A 21,857-nucleotide genomic window follows, 5' to 3' on the forward strand; every position below is an offset into this window, starting at 1 on the left:
ATATAATTAAAATTTTAAAAAATGAAAATTCATAGGAGACGAAAAATATACTTTAAATGTGTGAAAATTTTCTGAAATAAATTTAAATTTTCCTTTCCATATTTTAATCGACGATGGATCAATTTTCATCGTCAAAATCGATTGATTTAAATTATTGACAGAAAAATAGTTTTGGTAGCACGATTAATCAGATTATGTATAATTTAAGTTAGTTTTTTTTTAAAAAAAAGTCTATTAAAAACTTTTGTATCTTTAAATCGAATAAATTATTTGCATATTATTGATCTATCTATTTTTACGAATAAGTTTTGGTCAACAATGTATTTGAAATCTCTATGATTCAAATCCAAATCCGTAGATCAAAGAGATTCATCTGCGCCGTTTGAGATGGTAGAATAAGTATATATTTGATCGTTAATTAAGAGTTTGATGTTCTTTGATAAATATCTTTTTTTCCATTAGTTCGGGTACCCAACAGCTGCGACGCCCACGTAAAAAAAAATAAAAATAAATAAATTCAAATGTTTGGTTCGGGTTGACCATATCGATATTTATAATAAAAAATAAACGAATCTTTACATGTGAGACGAGTCAACCCTATTGATATTTATAATAAAAAGTAGTACTCTTAGCATAAAAAATAATACTTTTTCATGGATGACCAAAATAAGATATCCGTATCACAAAATACGACCGTAAGACCGTCTCACATAAGTTTTTGTTTTTTTTATATTATTTTTTAACACGTGTCGATCAGTTATTGTGTTTTACAGTACCAATTAGTCACCGCCATGTTAGAAAATTATTAGCACCTCTTCTATATAAGCTGTAGCAGTTGTTTCTGGTACCGTACTGCCGTATTGGAAGGCGGGAGATGAAGATTTTTGTGAAGACTTTGAAGGGCTCCAACTTCGAGATCGAAGTGAAACCTGAAGATACCGTATGGATTTATCTTCTTCCCTGTCTGTCGCTCTGGGATACGTAAATTAGTTCACATATATGATTGTATGTGTGATTTCTGCTTGAATTCCAATGGATTTTGTTATTGGAGAGCAATTAGGGTTCTTAATTGGCGCCTTTTGTGAGAGTTGATTTTCACTCATGGCGTTCGAGATTGTATGTGCAAGGTGCTTATCAAGAGTCCACTATTTTGTTGGGGATGGGGAATAAGCTGGTGTTAGTTACCCGATTAGTGTTGGTTGCTTTAGCAGTTATTTAAAAGCAGCTCAATTTTTTTAGCCATCAGTTATGAGATGGGCATCTTGTTATATTGGGAAGGGCAAGAATGCAGTTACATTCATCAATGGAATTGGATTGTTCTAGATGTGGATTTCCTATCTAATACCTTACTTGTAGCCATGAGTTTGAACCCTGTTATTGCTTGTTGCAAAAATGTTTTTGGATAACTTCTCATGGAATCATAATAAGTTGCTCCAATTCATGGGGTAAAATTATACGGTAAATTTGGTATCTGTTTAAACTTCTCTGTGCATAAGTAGTATTTTTCATTACCCCCTTTATTGTGTATATTGTTTCTGGACTTCTATTTAATCCGCTCTGCACTTATTCTAATACATCACACTAAAAATCAAATATCAATCACAAATATGGCTACCTATGGCCTTGCTGTCTTATAGTGAATAAGAGAACGTTTCCTTTGGGACTTGATAGAGTTTCTTAGTATCGCTGGTCTGTTTTTTCCCTGTTCTATGTTCATAGTCCGTATATTCTTAAAGTTACTTGTTTTTTCAGGTGGCGGATGTGAAGAAAAATATTGAGAAAGTTCAGGGTTCTGACTCCTATCCAGCTTCTCAACAGATGCTTATTCATCAAGGGAAAGTTCTTAAGGATGACACTACACTGGAAGAGAACAAAGTTGCTGAAAAAAGTTTTGTTGTAATTATGTTGGCCAAGGTAATTACTATCCTTTCCTCTGGAGAAGCAGTAAAGCTAGTAATTATTTACTCTTTTTAGTGTCTGTCACCTGCAAAACCCAGATGCTGGAATGCATTTTAATGCCAAAGAAACAGCAATTTTTTTTTATTATTGACCATATGTGCATGTGGAAATTTTTTAGAACAAGGCATCATCAAGTGGAGCTTCAACTACATCTGCGGCACCACCAAGCACAGTGAGTTTATCCATCCCTATTTTTCCCTGTTTTTTCTTGGCGTGGTTTAACAAACTGGTTTGCATATCTTTTGTAAAACAAGGCATCATCAAGTGTAGCTTCAGTTACATCTGCTGCAGCAGCAAGCACAATGAGTTTATCCATCCCTAATTTTCCCTTTTTTGTCTTAACGTAGTTTAACAAACAAGTTTGCTAATTTTTTGTAAAACAAGGCATCATCAAGTGGAGCTTCAACTATATCTGCTGCACCAGCAAGCACAGTGAGATTATCCATCCTTGTGTTTCCCTGTTTTATCTTACCGTAGTTTAACAAACATGTTTGCATATTTTTAAGTTAATTATTTTCTCATGATTGATATCTTTAAACATCTGTATATCAAGAAATTACATTTTGCTTGTTTATTTGTTTTTTTTTTTTTTTGGGGTAGTATTTAAATGTTGAACTAATTATTCAAGGGTAAGTGGGATGATCAAGATAAGATATCTAGGGATTTTGTCTTAACATACTTCCATGATTTGAACTTAGTAGCAACCATTGGAGAGAATGAAGTCCGGAAACTGACACGCTCTGACATCACATGAAGATAACAAAAGGATCACCACTAAACATAAATTCAGGAAAAAATGTAGACAACACCAAAAAAATCAATGAAAACCCTGCAGTAGTTCCAAAAGTTTGAAGCATACAATATATGTTGCCTCTCTGTTGGGGGAGGTATCATGATGGTAAGTTATGTCGGTGAATTTGCAATCAGTAAGCCATGGTTGTTCTTTTAAGCTAACTGAAAATAGTTTAACACAACTCCTGCGCAAGCAGGTGCAGTTGGAATGAATGCATAGAAGGTGAAGATGATATCTATAAAATAAGCATCGCCAAAAAGGAAAAAATATTAACGAATGTGTATCATGTAAGATCTCCAGTCAGCTTAAATGAACAACTGTACTCGCTTAATTTTGAAATATTTATATCTATGTTTTCTTTAAGTTTTGAGTGGTTGTGACATCCGTCTGCGCATGTTCTAGATTTTACTTCCAAATTTAGGTATATGACACATGATGAGGATTGAGAATGTCAAATCTGCTGATATGTTTTGTTTGGTTAATTTGTCTCTTTGTAGGCCCAACTTACAAGTAATGCACCTCCAAATCAGCCTATAGCAGCGGCTCTGACACCTGCACCTGCTGTTGCGTCGTGAGTTCATATTATTCTTTTAGATTTGAGCTATGCAGCAATAACAAATTGTTTTCTACTTCAACATTCCAATCAATAACTTCAGTTTCATGCATTTGCAGTCCACAATCAGCTCCAGGAGCAGGTCCTGTTCCTGCACCTACTGCTGCTTTGGAGTAAACTGATCTGTCTATTGTGTGATATTTGGTTGGATATGTAACTTTTCATTACAAAGCAACCTTTTTCTGTTCGAACAGCTCAATGACTGATGTCTATGGTCAAGCATCTTCAAATCTAGTTGCTGGAAGTAACTTGGAGGGTACTGTTCAACATATTCTTGATATGGGCGGTGGAAGTTGGGATAGAGACACAGTTGTTCGTGCACTCCGTGCAGCTTTTAATAATCCAGAGAGGGCTGTTGAATACCTCTATTCTGTCAGTCTCCACAATTCTTGTTCATTTTACTCTGTTTCTTTCTCTTATTATGTTGCATTTTCTATTTGCAATAAATGCAAAAAACTATAGTGAGCGTTAGAAATTAGTGTATTTCTGTGGTTTGCTTTAAATTAATATCATCTACCTCCTATATAATGTTTATAATTGTTTGAGAAAAATGTCACCTCAGGGTATTCCAGAGCAAGCAGAACTTGCTCCTGCAGCTCAACTACCTGCTGGTGAGCTGCCTGTGAATCCTTCAGCTCAAGCTACGCAGCCAACTGTACCTTCAGGTGGACCTAATGCCAATCCTTTGGATCTTTTTCCTCAGGTAGTAATTTGTTACTCTTTAGATTTCATATGATATTGGAGAGAGCAGGAAAAAATATTACCTTAGAAAAATGGAAAGATTAGTAATTGTATCTTTCTGTTACTAGGGGCTCCCCGATATGGGCTCAAATGCAGGTACCGGGAGCGTAGATTTTCTTCGCAACAGTCAACAGGTACAGAAGATGCTTTTCTAGACATTTTCTAATTTGAAATTGAACAATGGCTTGATCTTGTTTTCTTCTTTTTATTGTTCTCAGTTTCAAACTCTGCGAGCCATGCTGCAAGCCAATCCTCAAATATTGCAGGTTCTTAAATTACACCATTTAGTTATACTGGCGTGTAAATGTTAATGCTCTAGTATCACCTTTACGGCTTTTGATTGTATCTTTCCGTGTGTGCAGCCTATGCTTCAAGAGCTTGGCAAACAAAATCCACAACTAGTGAGAATGATCCAAGAGCATCAGGCTGACTTTCTACGCCTCATTAATGAACCTGTCGAGGGGGAAGGGTGAGTAAACTTGATTTAATTCACCTTTTTAACATGTTTTGCGTTCATATTTCCACCTAAGGGGAAGGGTGAGATTTACATGAATTGGTACCATCTTTCTCATTCTCTTCTTAGCTCTCATTATAACATTTGATGTTTCTAGGAACATATTAGGACAACTTGCTGAAGCAATGCCACAGGCTATCACTCTCACACCGGAAGAGAGGGAAGCAATTGAACGGGTGAGTTTTTCTTATTCAATTGAAGTTTATCCATCGCATGTATTTTAATGTAACCATGTAATCCATCTCATCATTTGGTTACTACACTTGTATTTCAATTCATCTCTTTGCATGCTGCTGGTATATATCTATTATCTCCTTATTATGCACTTCGGATCTGATGTGGTAGTGTTAAATATTGTCTTGTATATAGTTGAGTAAGTGACTTTTAAAGTAAATCCTTTAACAATTGCTGAATTTGGCGAACCTTTGAAGAATTCAGACATTGGCGCATTTTCATGAATTGCAATACTTTATCTGTTGCTACATTACCCCACAGTGGATTGCTCATTTTTGGTAACGCTAGTTGCAGCTTGTAGCTATGGGTTTTGATCGGGCTCTGGTATTAGAAGTATTCTTTGCGTGCAACAAGAATGAGGAGCTGGCTGCTAACTACCTATTAGATCATATGCATGAGTTTGACGAGTGAAGTTTCTGCTTTCTCGACTTGCCATTTAATAACTATTTCTGACAATATGTTTTTTTTTAAATAAACAGAGTTTTTATATTATTTATGGTATAAAATTTTTCTTTTGTTGCACTTTTTTATGCAGTCGATATTTTCATCTTAGAAACAAGATCTGCGATGACTTTAAAGATTGATATACACAATATTAACCGCTATGCGCTAAGAAACCAAGGAAAATATAGTTATTCTTCTCTTTCCCTTTACATGTTTTGGATCAAGTCAAATGGCATGAACAAACTCGGATGTGGCAGCAGCACAAAGAATGAATGGTTGGGGACATTATTATTGTTAAGACAACATGCAAAATAAAAATAAAAATATAACATTAGGAAATAAACTAGCCAAGAAAATTGCCGCCTCCTTTCAGCAAAACAACACGACCGGAAACTAAAGCTTTGCTTACCAATCATCGCCAAATTCGGTGATTGCAACAAGCAGTAGCCCATTGGTTAAGGCAACCGACTAGGCTTGGATTGGCTGGTGTGCTCCACAGTGGAGACAACCAAAGAATCATCTGCTGACAATGAAAGCCTCTCTTTCCCATACTCAACAGAATTTTCACGACCATTGATATCCATGCCATCTTCATGGTGGTCTTCTCGAGATAGCTCATCATTTCCAACCGCAATTTCGGTGGATTGAGGTTCGGACAAGCCTTGCTTGTTACAATGGGAAGTTCCAGCGTTATGTCTATCAGATGCATCACTGCAGATTTCTTTGGTTTCTATACCAATAACATCTGATAAAAGCCGTTTGTTCTCATTGCTGGGGGCCGTCACTGTGCTCTTGAATTCGTCTCGGGCTTGATCAGACCGAATATTATTGCATAAGTCTGGGCTATCTGAATTGCTGGGCTCGATTTCATCACTCAATTGATATAAATTGTAAGATTCGTTATCACCACTACGGCCATCTTCAGTAACATGGTGTTCTTCCATCTGACTGCTGTTATCTGCAACGTTACATACATTTGCTCCTTCATTAAGATCTTGATCTTCGGCAATGAGAATCTCCTTGTTGCCACAAGACGGGGAAGTTGAGTCTCCAATACTACTGTCTGAGCAAGAGGTCACTCTTTCTTCAGTAGGAACAGTTCCATTTCTCGAGGCAGGAAATGACTGGAATGTATCCCAATCGTCATCTTCTTCGGCAGTACTGTTACTATCAGATTCCTTAGGGGAATCCTTTGGAGGGGCCAACTGAAGGGAACTGCTGGTTTCGTTTTGCTCTGTTGGTGAAGGTAACTTGATTACCAAGGGTGGCCCCGAGGATTCAGCTGGTTTTGTGATCTGGTCTTGTGTTACGGAAGCGCGGATAATGTCCTGAAAGCATTGGAATGAAATCGGAACCCCAAATTTTAATGCAGGAGATTGAAAGGATAACGCAATCTTCAATTCCCCAAAGCATGGAATTGAAATTATGAAAGTTTTGAATTTGGAGATTCCAAACAGGAAACAAAGTGATATGCAATAACACCTAGAAACTCAGTAAAGTATCATGCACTCAGAAAAAAATAACGCGCACACAATATTTGATGTGCCAACAAACCATTATTTTGTAGATAAAATTGTCTTCAAGCTTAAGCTGAGTAGACTATGAAATTAACTCATTCAGTATCAAGAGAGCTCATATGAATAACAGTAGAAATGGCAATAAACATTAGGATATCGACAGTAATGGTAACAAGAACAATTAAGAATCAGATAAAGAAAGAAGAAAACTGATGAAAATAATGACAATAAACGAGTGAGAATGGTGACAGTAGCTATGTGACACTTTTATCACAATTCTTTCGTCGCCTTCCAATCAATTATACCACAGCCTGCACACTATTTATTTTTTTTAACGGGCATTTCTCATTCATTGATCTAAGACAAGTCTCGTGCAAGATGAGTACAGAAGACGAGCTACTCAGCACTTGGCACACACTACACAACAAGCTCTAACTAAATTCAAAATTACTTCAACTGGCACTGCATACTTTAGTCATCTAAGTCTCTCCTCAATACACGTATCCCTTTTCAAACCTACATGAAGTGATGATGCTAGGATTGCAACACTGTGGAGACAACCAAAATCTTTTGACTCATTCCAGGAATACCAAAGCCTGAACAATAAACTAAGAAAAGAACCTGAAACTGCTGTCTTTGTGTAGCGGGCATTGCCAATAGAATCTCCTTTACAGAAACTGCTGAACTAGGAATTTGAGCAAGTTGTGAAACAATTTTTATAGATATGCTTCGTAAATCATGAACTTCCTGCAATTAAAATTGCTAATCGATGAAGAAAAAAATGAATATTAAGCATGCGATGCATGCCATATGCCATTGGGATTACCTGAGACAGAGAACCATGTGATACTGAAAAAACTGTGAGAAGAGCTTCCAAAAGCAGGTTTATCACACCTTTCTGATGATCACAACCCTTCGACAGGGTATTCAGAAGCGTCAAGATTTTCAGAGACTCTCCAGCAATAGCAACTGCTTCTCTTTTAACATGTTTCTGCAATCAAAATCAAATTGCTGGACACACGAGGTGATGTGAAAATGAGATTTTAAGTTTTGTCAAATGAAATTATTACCTCCGAAGCATTCCGAATTATGATCAACAAATCTCCGACAAGCTCACCAACAAAAAAGATTAAGAAGGTATTTGACGCTGCACCAATTCCTTTCTGTAATATGACTTTCAGTACCTGCAGACTAACTGCCTGAATCTGCACAGTAACTTCTTGTTTCATATTTGAAAGTGAATGTCTCAAAAAAAAAAAAAACCATTAGGTTGGATTTGGATTCAGTGATTTGAAATCCATGATTTCGAATTTATTTTCATTATTAGATAAGTTAAATAGAAAAACGTAAATCCTCATCACAATGATTTTCAAATCACTCTGATATTACAAGGATTTGAAATTCACTGTGGATATTATAATTGTAGGGTAAATAAACATGTAAATTGATTTGAATTTCTTTTGTGTAAGTAATCTAAAGAATGAATATACATTTAAATACATGGATTTCAAATCCGTCTGTCCCTGTCCGAACAAAACCTGTTTGTCAGAATCAGCAAGCATGGCCAGGATGCACTGAATGCTGTGATGCAGCATTCTGAACAGGACAGGGTTACTTTCTTGGCTATCTCCTGGAGCTTCAAAAACAAAAGCTAGAGAAGCAAGTGAAAAAACTTGTTCCACAGAAAAGGCAAGCTTCAAGTACAAAATTTTGCGCAAGTGGGAGCTCTTATTTTCCAATTCATGAATTGCATTGGCGCAATCCTTTGTGAACCTAGCTGTTGCACTCAGACAAGCTCTGGTTATTGATGCCAAGTGGGTAATGCCATCAGCCACGAGTTCAGATTTTTCTGCAATACAAGAATCATCAATACAACCCATTCTACATATTACTCGATGAAACCTAATGGATCACTGACAAATACACATTCTGATGGAGTTGATTCTGCTAGAAATTGGATTTTAATTTGAATTCTATCCTATTTTTTAGCTGAATCAATTTACAATTAAAGTCCAAACCATATTCAGCTTCGCTAGTAAAGGAATTATAACTAAAGGTTGAACTTTGTAAGAGATATAAAGCCTGCAAATGAAGATATGCCAGTTATTGCATTTAATTATTACACAAAACATTAAGGGGCAATCAACTTCTTTAATTATTTCCGTATTTTGAGAAACACAAACACCATGAGTTTGAATCCCAAACTCAAATAATGTGAATGGATCCGTTTATAACAAACTCTTTCTTTTCCTGATTAAAACTGCCACTTAGAATTGACAATATTCTTACATAAGTTGAAAAAATGAAACATTACCTCACACAGTGTAAATTCTGAGTTTATGGTCGCATCATTGTTACTTTTAATTTGCAGTAACTTCAAAGGATTTCTCATTCTAGAAATTGGTAAACATGAGAGAACATGATAACATCAGAACCTTTACACAAAGAGACAAACAGTTCTCAAGTTCTCCAAGTCCTATTCCCGGTCCTCCAATATTTGCAAATGCCTTGAGGCATCTTGCAGCAGCTATTCTAACAGTAAAAGATTTATCTACAACTCCAATCCGTGTAATGGCACGTAAGGCCTCTGAGCAAGCAGCAGAATTAGCACTCCCACCAGAACCTTCCAAAGCATTGCGAAGCATGTGCAAGGCCTCTTGTCTAACAAAATCCTAGGCACCCAACAGGTAGGATGTTCATAGCTATTTAATGAAATTCATACGGAGAATAAATAATAACACATTATCATCCTGTGACACATTTCAATTGAAACAAATCAGAGAAGCATCACAAATAAACCTTTCATTATCCAAACTCTGGAATTAATGCATTGTTGACCAATGGATCAGTCACATAACACACATGGAAATTTACAAGCGAAAAGAGAAAATAACTTTCGGACAAGTCATTTCCTTATTCATTCTCCCCAACTGCCTGAAAGCAAACAAAAAGAACTTGTACATGCCATATGACTGAGGGATTCATAAACGTATCAGAAATGACATATTAAACGAATCTATGCAGGTTTTGTTACCCTGTGTTTCCAGAGCAACAATTATCGACTACTCAATATGCCCCAAAATGTTATATAAAGCACAAAACAACTACTTTTTCACATTAGATAAATGGATGATGTTATAGGAAATAAAGTTAAAAAACTACTTGACCAAAAAGGAATTTAAATACCTCACTAAATTTTAGAAGCTTTACAACAATATTAGTTGTTTCAAGCAATCCAGAAACAATTCGTCTTCCAAAGTAGCGATAAAATTCTCCCAAGCATTGGGCAGCACCTACACCAGCATCAAGAAAATGACAATAATAAACACTTCCCCCAAATACTATTACCCAATTTTATGATCAAAACATAATTGGCGGGATAGAACATATCATCAACCATATGTGCCCCCAGCGGCCAGCCTGCTATAAAATGATTATTCTCAGGGTCAGGATGTCGTATTCAACATTTGTGCTGGATGATGTGGCAGATTGATATTATAACAAACCAGCATAAGAACAGGCAGTCCAGTGCGGCTACAAGATATTGCTTTTTGGCGGGAAAAATGACAGTTGCAGGATCAGGATGTTGGGTTATAAACACCAGCTACCTCTGAATAGCGTAAGAAAAGCACACATGCACGCCCACAACAGTGCACTAATGATTCGAGTAGGATCATATTAGTGCATCGGAGTAAAGGTGAGTAGAAATCAAACCACTAGTTTGAATCGGTTTTAGAATTAACCAAACCGAAAAAATTGGTTTGGTTCAAAGTTTAGATTAAAAAATCCAAACCAAGCTTATTTGATTATATATATTATTATTTTTTATTTATGTTATATTATAAGTATCATATAATGGAGCTTATTTTTACAATTTTTGGGTCTTGCAATAGTTTAGATTGAGCCATATTGTGGGACCCAAAAATCTATTCATAATGATAAATAAGGAAAAAATGAAACCTAATAAAAATTTATAAAATTTATTCATAAGTATATTTTATTAATGATAAATCATTGTCATGCATTAAATCATTAAATGCTTTAATACTTGTATATCTATTGATATTGTTAATTACACTAGCTAGTTTAGAAATTTTAAATTATATTTTAAAATAGTTGAAACATTTCATGTGAAGAAAAAAAATCAAGTTTAAAATCCATCATCCAAACCGAAGCAAAATAAAATCTAAGTTCGGTTCATTTGGTTTTTACTTTTTAGTTTTTAATGGCTTGGTTTGATTTGTTATTTAGTAAGACCGGTAAACTTGGCATAGTTTGAGTTTCTATCAAAACACAAATTAACCAGTATTTGCTCACCCCTACATCAGAGACATATATTAACATGATGTATCAAAAAGTTTGAAAAAAACCTGGCCTCACTATATAATAAAGCCATCTCTTGATTTGTTCTAACTTGTCTACATAACATGTTCTAGCAATTTCACGCAAAAGATAATGGGTTACTCCTACAGCAGGTCCTTGCACAATGCCCAAAGGTCTTGGTTGAGTAGCAGGAGCAACTTTGAATTTATTATGAGCCCAAACGGCGAGGGTCCGAAAGAGACGCCTAAAGTCTTTCAAATAGTTTATGGTCCTAATCAGACATGTGTCCAATGGTCGGCCCTCAAAAAAACAAAAATTGGTACTAACCAGAAACTTTCTGAGCCTCGCTCTTCTTTCCATCAGAAAGAAATCCCTGCAGGCTGCTTGCTCTAGAGTATATTGAAATCCCATCACCCTTTGATATTATCTTTGCCATTGCCACTGATGCCAAATGCCGCACTGGCCTACGAGCTCCAAGCACAAGCAGAGAATAAAGAGTGTCCTCACATTTCCTTTGCCAAAGTAGTATGGATTCCTGAAATGTTGGAATCTAGTCTAGGATCAAAAGTTTGAGCCCTCAATTTCACAAGAACCGAAAATGAGAGAATAATAAAGCATTTAACCCCTACAACATTACTGGGAAATAATATATGGAAATATAAAGGACAGCATTAAAAGGGATTTGAAAAGTTACTAATATAGAATATCTTGATCAACATAGACCAAACACCAACAAAATAATTTCTTTTTCAAAAATAAAAACCCTCTTGGTTTTAAAATTATGCACCCGACCACCGGCTAAGATATCATAAAAAAGAAACCTACAACTTGAGATTCCGGCAGTGTTAAATTATATAACTCTGTTGCACGCTCTATACAATTCATTTTATTTTATCGTTTAACATCAACAATTTCCTACTATTTATCTCATTGAATTTCACGATGAAACAGTTTTTTCTTCACCAACTCAAAACCGAGACAAACGCAAGCTAAGGACCATAATAAAGCTAATATTAAAGAAAAAAGTGACTCCTTTAGGCCAATTAGATACCCAAATTTCTTTAGAAAGCAGGAACAGAAGTAGGCAACACCACATTGAGCACAAAACTTAAATAAGCCAAGTGGTGATAAAAAAAAAACCTTGGGATCCTCTTCAATGGCCGATATTAGATCAGACAAAAGATCAAAACAGAGAAGTGGGTCTGGAGGCTTGTGAGCGGCAGATGCCACGATTGATTCGAGCTGCGCCACCAGCACTCCGAATCTTGACAAGGGTACGTTCTCTCTCCCGAAATTTTTCGCCATAGCCTTGCTCGTGTGCGAAATGTATGGGCGTCTGCCACATAGAGGAAGAAGAAAGGACGAATGCGTTTGTCTTCTGGGAACTGCAGACAGTACTCAGCTGTACTGGTCGATGGATTCCGGGATATTTGAGCTTACGGGCTACAGCGTCGTGTCTGGTTTAGTAGCATGGCAAAGCTGAAATAAATGTCGATATACATTTATCGTTTAATAACTTTTATAAAACTAATAATAATACATGTGATTTATATATCAAAAAAATTAGATATAAAATAATTATCCAAGAGTATACAATTATAATAATAAATTTTATATTCGAAGTTTGATTTTTAAATTCTATATTTAGAAATGATATTTAGTTTGATCCCAAGTGATAAAAATAAAAATAAAAATTTCGAAGTACTCAACAAGAAATTTTAATTAAATTTTTTATCTAGCTGTTTATAGAGCACATGTTACTCAACAAGAAATTTTAATTAAATTTTTTATCTAGCTGTTTATAGAGCACATGTTATACAACTTAAACGATATTTTAATTAAATTTTTTATCTAGCGGTTTATAGAACACATATTATACAACCATACAAACACTCCGGTACCTAAACGATAAATTATACCTTTTTTTCTCTATGCTTTCGGAATTGTTGAAAAACTAACTTCAATTGAGATTAATTTTTCTATTTGCATGTTTGAATATGAAATTTAAAATTAATCGTTGGATTTGAAAATTTTATGATATCTTGTTGAAATACATTGAATTAATATAAGCTCAAAGATTTTGAATTAAATAATAAAAATATTCCTTCCTATTATTTTCCTAATATATGTAACAATGAACTATTTAATTTTCAATTCTCATCAAATGTCAAAATAGAATTATGTATGTGCGTGAGCGCAAGATATTTTATCAAAAAATAAAAGCATGGTTCATGAACGGTTTTGTGATACAAAGAAAATTTTCTAGGCACGCTACTAATCAGAACATATGCCATGTCTGGCCAGGACACCAGAAAAATGAACTATTAGCAGAATTTCCTATATGTTTTAGGCATTATTTCGTCGAACAAACTGAACTCGAAGGCTTGATGGCGCTTTTCCTTCCTGTTGAAGTGTGTACTCTATCTTCATTTGTTCCAAGACAGAGTCGTTTGTGCTACAAGAAAAAACAGAAACACTGTCGGATCTTTTATCAATTAAGAATGCACAGAAATACAACAAGAAAAACAGAAACAAAAGCGGAGGTCTTTAATTAGGAATGTTCAACCCGCCCCATTCCATAATAGTGCTTATGTCACACGTACATTATAATGCATAAATACGATGATGAAGGCATACGATGATGACAATTACAAGCTGGAAGAAAAATATATATATAATTGAGGGATAAAACCAGTTAGGTTGGTTAGCATCTTGATAATGGCAGGATGTACAAATAGCAAGAATAGAACCATTTGACATCATTTTTTCTTGTTCTCTCCATTTTTCTCAGTAGAGATGGAAACGAACAAACCCTTGGAGAAATAACTAATTTCCTGTCGGCCAATAAGCTGTTCAAAAATAAAAACTTGAAAGAATCTTTCTTCCAGAAATTTCAACTAAAATATAAACCAAAAGATTCTTTTAAAGCACCTTTAAAACAAATAAATTATACATGCATATCATGGAACTTCCAAAATCTTTTGGGAATTGAAGTCACAGACTTACTACTGATGGAGACATTCATTCAATTCATTGGCTTGTTTGCGACATTTCCAAACAACGGATAATGTTCTTCCTGCAGCACATTCAGCGTATTTTTCTGTGTAGCGATAGCATTCTTTCAATGCCTTTTGCTTCATTTTGCTGCGCAAAGCTGATGTTATCGCTAAATGAATATTTGCACATTGCAATAAAACTCAAGCTATATAAAAGCATAGTTACACAAATTTATGATACCAGCATCATTTGTGACCACAAATAACATGATCTTTTTTTCGTTTTAATGACTGCCTCTTGAATTCTCTCACTTCCTTAGGGTGAAACCAACCATCTCCAATCACCCCAATGCCAACTCTAATCATATATGGTTAGATCATACCAATCTTCAGACATCAATATATCAGGAAAAATTCATAACTCATTTTCTCGCAGACCCAAAAGAACTGCAGCATACTCAGGTTGGACTGAGTGAGGTTGGGGATTTCCCCTACCCTCAAGTTTAAAAAAATTTAAATGTATATAAATAATTTTTCCTAACGCATATAAATTTTCGCTTGTTAAATACATAAAATCACCCCAAAAATCAATTTTATCACGGCCAATAAACATAAACCTAAATTTTGAAATAACTGGATCTTAGACATCTAAACAGGGCACACCACCCAGGTGTTGTGGGCGAGGCTTGGGTTCAAACCCACCGTAAAACACCTCTCCCCGAGTAATTAGATCCAAAATAGAATCAAAACAACCCGCTTAAGCAACAATTTAATCCCCATAAAGAAATAGTTAATTTCTTCAGCTAAATTTTACATGTATGACAAATCAGTGAGATAATAAATCTAATGTCGCTAGAGTAATTGAATTCGAATGAGATAGGGTTTAGGGTTTAAGAGGTTAATCTTGAATCATTCCATAAACACTTCACCTTCTTCAACTTTCTTTTTGACGTGATTTTCTCTGGCTTCTTGCACATATCCCATTTGTTACAGATTCGCAGCTCAAAAATCAAAGGCAATTCCACTCGAGTGTGCTCTTTTCTCGGCTCTTTCAACAATTTGTTTTCTTCGGTTAAACCTTAAAAGCGTTGAATTGAGAGAGTTGTTACTTTACAAGTCAGAGTCGTGTATTTGTTCAAACGAAAGATGGGCCTTCGTCACTCGTATAGTCGTGTGTTGATTTATTTATTCATGTTTCCTTTTTATTACTGGATTTAAAAAAACAAAGAGAAAACAAAAGCATCAAAGTCGTTGTAGTATAGTGGTGAGTATTCCCGCCTGTCACGCGGGTGACCCGGGTTCGATCCCCGGCAACGGCGTTTGTTTTTTGGCTCAGTCTTTTGTAAGAAAACCAAGAGAGAAAATGCCCACATCAGTATATATTGAGATAATATGTAAAATATACAAATTTTTACGATAAGAAAACATTATTTTTACATTCTTTATTTACAATTTCAGTTGATTATAAATTTGTAATTTTATATTTTTCACTTTTACGGAACAAACATGTAAATTTTTTTTAGATTTTCAATTCTATTTTTATGATAAAAATTTTGTAATTTTATGTTTTTCACTTTTACGGAACAAACATGTAAATTTTTTTAAGCATTTCAATTCTATTATATATATATATATATATGAATTAATTAAGTTATAGTTATTTTGTTATCGAATGCCATAAATAAATTAAAAAACAATATGGTAGTTAGTATTTCACTTATGGACCAAAGCTCTTATTAAAAATATATTCCTTTTAAATCTTAAAATAATGTATCTATATTATACTTATACCATAAATTGTATTGGGATCTATATTTTATAAATTAACGATTCTTACGGTCTTCCATATATTTCTAAAAAGTAAACATCTCATATGTCAATTATTAGTTGACAGCCATTAAGATTTATCGCTGAAATAAATATTAAACGATGTTTTCACAATAATTGCGTTTGTCAAAGGGAATCTCTTATCACATTTTGTGTTGCAATATTAATTTTGGGCAAATTTGTTAGTTGATATTCACGTAAAATTTAAGGTCCGATACTAACAAGTGTCACTAGTTCAGACACATGTTTCGAAATTATCTTGGGTCTAAATCACGAATAAGATCGTTAGAAGGGCACTGGGAGGGTGTCCCGACGTAGCCCCTCCGACGCTCAAGTCAGAGATTGAAGATATAAGGTGAGAGCAGATAATGGTGCTGCTGAAAAAATAATATATTGAATGAATGCATTAATAAATACTCAAACCTGATATTTATATGAGAATACATAGGTCTGTCATGGGCCCTCTATCTGTGTTAGGGATGGGCCAAGAGTTTGGACCGAAACTTGATGGACCCATTCATGAGGTATCATTAGTCTTGCTTTAAAAATAGGCAATTAGTCACAATATCCCAATTCTTTTTGTTGAAAATAATATGCCATTCTTTTTTGAGTTGGAAGAATGAATCTTAAGACTTCACTTCTTTTTAAATTTGAAATCTTGGACACGGACGTGACAAAAATATCACATATAATAATAATAATCACCTTAATTATGACACAACCCATCTCTGAAAATCTTTTATAATCTCCACTAGTCCCTTTTAGGTTGTCCCACGACGTTGAAAACCAACCTAAATTAATTGTCTTTTCCACATTTCAACCTTCAATTTTTTTTTTTTAAATGAGAGTCAAATTTTGTTTCCATGCCCTACACTCTAAGCTACTATGTAATATTAAATTCGTGGATCAAGATATTTAAGTATTAATAACAAGTTAATTGTCTGGTCTTGTTCGTAGTTAAGTCAAACAATTTTATTTTTTTAATGAAATTATTTTTATTACATAAGGTAAAAAGATAGATTGTATATCTTCATAGGACAATAAAATACAAAGTAAGTTACCAAGATAATCAAGCATCTATACTAATACATCATATACATGAACCGGACGAAGAATACATTGAAATACGATAATTCTAATCTTTAGAAATAAAAATAAATGTAGCATGAGAAATACGCTATTTTCTTTTTTTGGCTGCATGCAATGGTTATGATTAAACATTATTATTTGAAAGAAAGGTTTTTTTGGTATGTATTTCTTATAAACGTTATAATTCTTTTTTAATGTAATAAGTCTCACTATCACTAAAATACATCCCACTGTCTCTCAACCATGAGTGGCTCAACCAATAATCTTCACATCGTTATTCTCTCCAGTCCCGGTGTCGGGCATCTTATCCCGGTTCTACTCCTAGCCAACCGCCTCGCCGCCCAACACAACATCAAAACCACCATTCTTGCAGTCACAACAGGCGGTGCTCCATCGGAATCCAGCCTCCTCAAGCTTCCAACTGAAGAGGGGCTCGTCGAAACTGTGGAGCTTCCCCTTGGTGATATCTCACACCTCATAAATCCGTCTATACAAGTTGTCACAAGACTGTGCATGATGCTCCGGGAAGCTTTGCCGTTAGTCCGCTCTGCCATCGCCTCCATGGGCAGCAAGCCGGACGCCCTGATCGTCGATCTTTTTGGGACAGAAGCGCTGCCGATTGCCTTGGAGTATGACTTGCCCAAGTATGTCTATGTTCCTTCTACTGCATGGTTCACTGCGTTGACTATTTACTGTCCAGTTCTTGATGGAGGAGTCAAGGGTCAATATGTTGATGAGCGAGATTACTTGAAAATTCCGGGCTGCAAACCAGTTCGACCGGTGGATGTGGTGGACCCGATGCTAAACCGGCATGATCAGCAGTATGTCGAGTATCTGAGACAGGGGAAAGAGTTCACGTTATTTGATGGGATTTTATTGAACTCGTGGGAAGAATTGGAGTCCAAAACCCTCGAGGCTTTTAGGGAAAATGAAACGTTGAGGTCCGTGATGACCGCCCCCCTTTACCCTATCGGTCCTCTAACGAGACCCATTGAACCGGAAGTGTTGGAAAATGGCTTGATGGATTGGTTAGACAAGCAACCTAATCAAAGTGTTCTATTTGTATCATTCGGAAGCGGTGGGGTGCTATCGCCGGAGCAAACGACCGAGCTGGCTTGGGGGCTGGAGCTGAGCCAACAGCGGTTCATTTGGGTGGTGCGACCTCCGACCAGTGGTCGTGTGGACGATGCGTTTTTCACCAGAGACGAAGGGTCAGAAGGGTCCCCGGGCTATTTGCCTCCGGGGTTTTTAACCCGAACGCGAAATACAGGAGTGTTGGTCCCATTGTGGGGACAACAAGTCAAAATCCTGAGCCATCGATCGATTGGAGGATTTCTGACGCATTGCGGGTGGAACTCGGCGTTGGAAAGCATAGTTAGTGGGCTGCCGATGATAGCGTGGCCGCTATATGCGGAGCAAAGGATGAACGCCGCGTTGTTGACTGAGGAGCTCGGGGTGGCATTGCGGCCGGAGGAGTTGCCCACAAGGAAAGTGGTGGGAAGGGAAGAGATAGAGAAACTGGTGAGGACATTAATTCAAGGTGAAGATGGACAAGTGATGAGGGATAAGGTTAAAAGTTTGAAAATTAGTGCTGCCAATGCACTAATCGAAATCAGTGGCTCGTCACACAAATCCATGTGCCAGATTCTCTCTGATATTAGAAACAAGAGAGCTCAAATGATCAGTTGAGAATGAAAATTTATATCTGAAAATTTATATCATGTATATTCAAGTTTGAGAGCATGCGAGGAGAAAATAATGAGCGGCGCCATGCATGAGTTTATCTGGTCAGGATGAGTTGTTAGTGGCTTCTGTGTGCAAACAAGCGAGCTTAATTTTTAAAATTTTCTATGAATGCGATTCTTGATTTATTAGTTAGGCACAATTTGAACTCGGTCCAATTTATTCATTGATCCTACGTACAAAGAGTTAGTACGATCGAATTTAAACTAGCGCTACCCGGTTTGCCAATTTGAGACTTGAAATAAAATAGCAGCAACTAACTATCATAGGAGGCCTTGAAATCGCCTCTGTACCCTTAAGAATAATATCATTACATATGAATAACAATAATAATTTATAATTTAATCTTTTGTATATATCGAGTTACACGTTATCTGGAACAAAAATATGTACACGTTTGCACCAAATGGTGACTTATGCTATATATAATGCTCGAACCTATAAATTCTAGTAAGAAGATTATCCCATTAAAGTTGAGATTGATCAGATACAAAACTTAACCTTAAACATGCCAAAAATAGATATTTTCACGCTTAAAGAACTGTACATCCAACTAGCTAGAGATGTAATTGGAGCGAGCAGAGCCGAACTCTTGAATGTTCGAGTTTGACTTGTTTATAATCGACCCGAGATCGAGCTTTATTTAATTAGTATATTCATGACTCACGAGCTTATTTGAACTTTTGTCGAATCTAAACAAGCTTAATAAATATAATTTATAAATTTAATTATTCATTAAAAGTTAGTTTATATATTTAGAGAAAAATATAATATTCTAATTAAAATTTGTAATTTTATTTTAATAAATAAATTTTCTATTTTTTTCATAAATAGAGTATAAAACCGATAATCAAATATCAAAATTAGATAAATTGTTAGATCTAAATCCAATGATAATTGGTATATGGAACTCCATATTGAAATCAGTAGCTCATTCATACACAACTTTCTCGTGAAATTAAAATATATAAAGACTATTTGAACTGGACCACGATTAGAGGGTTAATTAGCCCAGGCCAAAAAAAAAAAAATACGTTTTCACACTTTTTCCGGATCCATTTCTTCTGAAAGATCCTCCAGCAATTTAATTATACTTTCCAGATAATTCTATTCTCATTCTTCGATGCTTATAAAAATAATTTTTTCATGTAATTATTTTCAAAATTTTATAATCATGCTAAATTTCATTATATTTCCTAGACATGGCCTCTGTTTGTTTCTTTATCCAGATATATATGGTTTTTCATTTGAAATGCGAACCACACGTTACCCAGAGATTTTCAAAATGAACTTATCTAAGTTTCTATTGGAGTGTGTCTCTCAAGTATTAAAAAGGTAGCATGGTGAATATAAATAAAATGTGAGAAAATCTATTTCTTCTGAAAAAACTTTGAATTGAAAGTGGTAATCATGTGCAGCTAAAGCTTATGGTTCTTGCCGTATTAATAAATTAATGGATGACTTTGAAAACTATAATTAATTAATTCTATGAAATGAAGGAACGGTGTCATGCCACATATCATATCAAACTGATTATCTTTCCACGCATTGTAATTTTGATCCTTAATTAAGGAGATTAAGGATTAAATAAAATCTCTATTATAAAGTACTGTAGATTCCTTGAATTGTTCGTAATTTTGTATAATATATACAACTCATAATAAATACTAGTGCATTGACGCATAACGCGTGTATAATATTTTTTATAATTTGTTTGGTTTATATTTAAATGAGTATCAAAATATAATTATAAAAAATAGTGAGGAACTATACTACAATTTTGATATATGAATTACAAAAATTAATAGAAAAAAGAAATAAAAAAAACCCCAAATAGGAATTGAATTGTAATACCCCATAATTAAGGTGTATACATATATAATATTTTATTTTCATTACTTAAACTTATTAATTATCATATAGCGCTAATAATAAAAAAATATTATATATGTATATACCTTAATTATGGGGTATTACAAATTTGGAAAACAAAGACTCTATCTATTGAGCTACATTCGATTTATTTTAAAGTTTTAACACTTTATTAATATATATACTTATTAAAACATGTCATGACACCAAAAATTAGTTATTCTAAGTGTCTCAAACTTAATCATATAGTATTAATATATATTAGAGTGTATTATGCCATATCGATACTTTTTTAGTTGGAACTGTGGTCATCTCAATTTTTCTTATGCCTCTGTTTAGCAGTAATATTTTTCATTAATCAAGACAAGTTGTCACGCCCCGAGACCGAGGCGTCGGTGACATCCGACATTGTTNTTATATAACTTATAAGCTAAATGGTTCTTAAATTACTGGATAACGTCAAATTACATCCTTAAATTTAAGGACTAATCATTTAATCACGGTCGTTATTTTTGCTCTCATTGAAGAATAGAGATGGATGATTTTGAACTTTTTTTTTGGAGGAGTAAGGGGTTTGAAATAATTGAATCTCAGATCCGAAACCATGTCATAAACTTGAGACTTTGGTACCTAGATAAACTACAAGTCATGAGAGATGGATGATTTTGATTATATATTTTTAAGAGTAAGGGATTTGAAATAATTGAGTATAAACTCTATCATAAACTTGAGACCATGCTACTCAGATAGACTACGAGTCGATTAATGATTTTGATTTAGGGCACAGCGAAGGCCATCATGGGACAAGTGAATTAAGGTTACGAATACCTAGATCAACGCCAAAATTAAGGCTTAAAATATGGGCCGTTGAATTCTAAGCATTGAAAAGCAGATTTATTTTATTCGTCATCGTGCTGACGGGGTCCACCGTGCACGAGTTTGTATGAAAGACTATATCAAAATAGTTAGGCAATATAGATCAAATCTTAGTTAATTTAAAGAAAAAGGTGCATGATGCCTAACAGATGGGTGGAACGTGGAAATTTCTCTATATCTAACGTTTAAGAACAATTGTAGATTATATAAACTTTGCGTGTTCATTATGTGATATGAAAAGTTGGGTTTAGTCTACGTTACATCTAAAATAATTTTTCACACGTTTCACTACTATTAGATGATGTGATTTTCTCGT

The 21,857-nt window shown here is 34.9% G+C and overlaps 5 protein-coding genes and 1 non-coding gene across 9 annotated transcripts; 3 read left to right on the forward strand and 3 right to left on the reverse strand.

The window, feature by feature from the left end:
• Window positions 1-781: 781 nt before the first annotated feature.
• LOC140974908 (ubiquitin receptor RAD23d-like) lies at window positions 782-5,374 on the forward strand. Of its 3 annotated transcripts, XM_073438399.1 has the most exons (13): window positions 782-940; window positions 1,753-1,914; window positions 2,078-2,131; window positions 2,344-2,391; window positions 3,250-3,323; window positions 3,425-3,478; window positions 3,560-3,737; window positions 3,928-4,068; window positions 4,175-4,240; window positions 4,325-4,372; window positions 4,469-4,575; window positions 4,718-4,796; window positions 5,149-5,374. In XM_073438399.1, the coding sequence occupies exons 1-13, from the start codon at window positions 875-877 to the stop codon at window positions 5,263-5,265; spliced, it is 1,194 nt and encodes a 397-aa protein (XP_073294500.1). In that variant the 5' UTR covers window positions 782-874; the 3' UTR covers window positions 5,266-5,374. The 3 variants fall into 3 exon arrangements, with proteins under 3 accessions (XP_073294500.1, XP_073294503.1, XP_073294509.1); XM_073438402.1 differs by lacking the exon at window positions 2,344-2,391; XM_073438408.1 differs by lacking the exons at window positions 2,078-2,131; window positions 2,344-2,391.
• Window positions 5,375-5,733: 359 nt separating this feature from the next.
• Window positions 5,734-9,091, reverse strand: LOC140974903 (protein SWEETIE-like). The gene is made up of 5 exons (XM_073438394.1): window positions 8,354-9,091; window positions 7,886-8,020; window positions 7,642-7,806; window positions 7,437-7,562; window positions 5,734-6,626 (listed from the first exon to the last, which is right to left on the reverse strand). The coding sequence occupies exons 1-5, from the start codon at window positions 8,693-8,695 to the stop codon at window positions 5,754-5,756; spliced, it is 1,641 nt and encodes a 546-aa protein (XP_073294495.1). The 5' UTR covers window positions 8,696-9,091; the 3' UTR covers window positions 5,734-5,753.
• On the reverse strand, window positions 8,555-12,619 carry LOC140974921 (protein SWEETIE-like). Of its 2 annotated transcripts, none has more exons than XM_073438415.1 (5): window positions 12,279-12,619; window positions 11,466-11,688; window positions 10,002-10,108; window positions 9,130-9,487; window positions 8,555-8,664 (listed from the first exon to the last, which is right to left on the reverse strand). In XM_073438415.1, exons 1-4 carry the CDS (start codon window positions 12,441-12,443, stop codon window positions 9,209-9,211), a joined length of 774 nt encoding a protein of 257 aa, XP_073294516.1. In that variant the 5' UTR covers window positions 12,444-12,619; the 3' UTR covers window positions 8,555-8,664; window positions 9,130-9,208. The 2 variants fall into 2 exon arrangements, with proteins under 2 accessions (XP_073294516.1, XP_073294518.1); XM_073438417.1 differs by having other exon boundaries at window positions 11,466-11,673; window positions 12,279-12,618.
• Window positions 12,620-13,272: 653 nt separating this feature from the next.
• On the reverse strand, window positions 13,273-15,283 carry LOC140974926 (uncharacterized). Its single transcript, XM_073438419.1, has 3 exons — window positions 15,064-15,283; window positions 14,145-14,292; window positions 13,273-13,593 (listed from the first exon to the last, which is right to left on the reverse strand). The coding sequence occupies exons 1-3, from the start codon at window positions 15,116-15,118 to the stop codon at window positions 13,485-13,487; spliced, it is 312 nt and encodes a 103-aa protein (XP_073294520.1). The 5' UTR covers window positions 15,119-15,283; the 3' UTR covers window positions 13,273-13,484.
• Window positions 15,284-15,381: 98 nt separating this feature from the next.
• On the forward strand, window positions 15,382-15,453 carry TRNAD-GUC (transfer RNA aspartic acid (anticodon GUC)). Its single transcript has one exon. It is a non-coding gene; the product is annotated as a tRNA-Asp (tRNA).
• A 1,787-nt stretch (window positions 15,454-17,240) lies between these two features.
• Window positions 17,241-18,928, forward strand: LOC140974933 (anthocyanidin 3-O-glucosyltransferase 5-like). The gene has a single exon (XM_073438426.1). The coding sequence runs from the start codon at window positions 17,294-17,296 to the stop codon at window positions 18,737-18,739; it is 1,446 nt and encodes a 481-aa protein (XP_073294527.1). The 5' UTR covers window positions 17,241-17,293; the 3' UTR covers window positions 18,740-18,928.
• The last annotated feature ends 2,929 nt before the right edge of the window (window positions 18,929-21,857 follow it).

This window comes from Primulina huaijiensis, chromosome 1 (genome assembly GCF_012295235.1).
Source record: "Primulina huaijiensis isolate GDHJ02 chromosome 1, ASM1229523v2, whole genome shotgun sequence".
Classification (NCBI taxonomy): domain Eukaryota; kingdom Viridiplantae; phylum Streptophyta; class Magnoliopsida; order Lamiales; family Gesneriaceae; genus Primulina; species Primulina huaijiensis.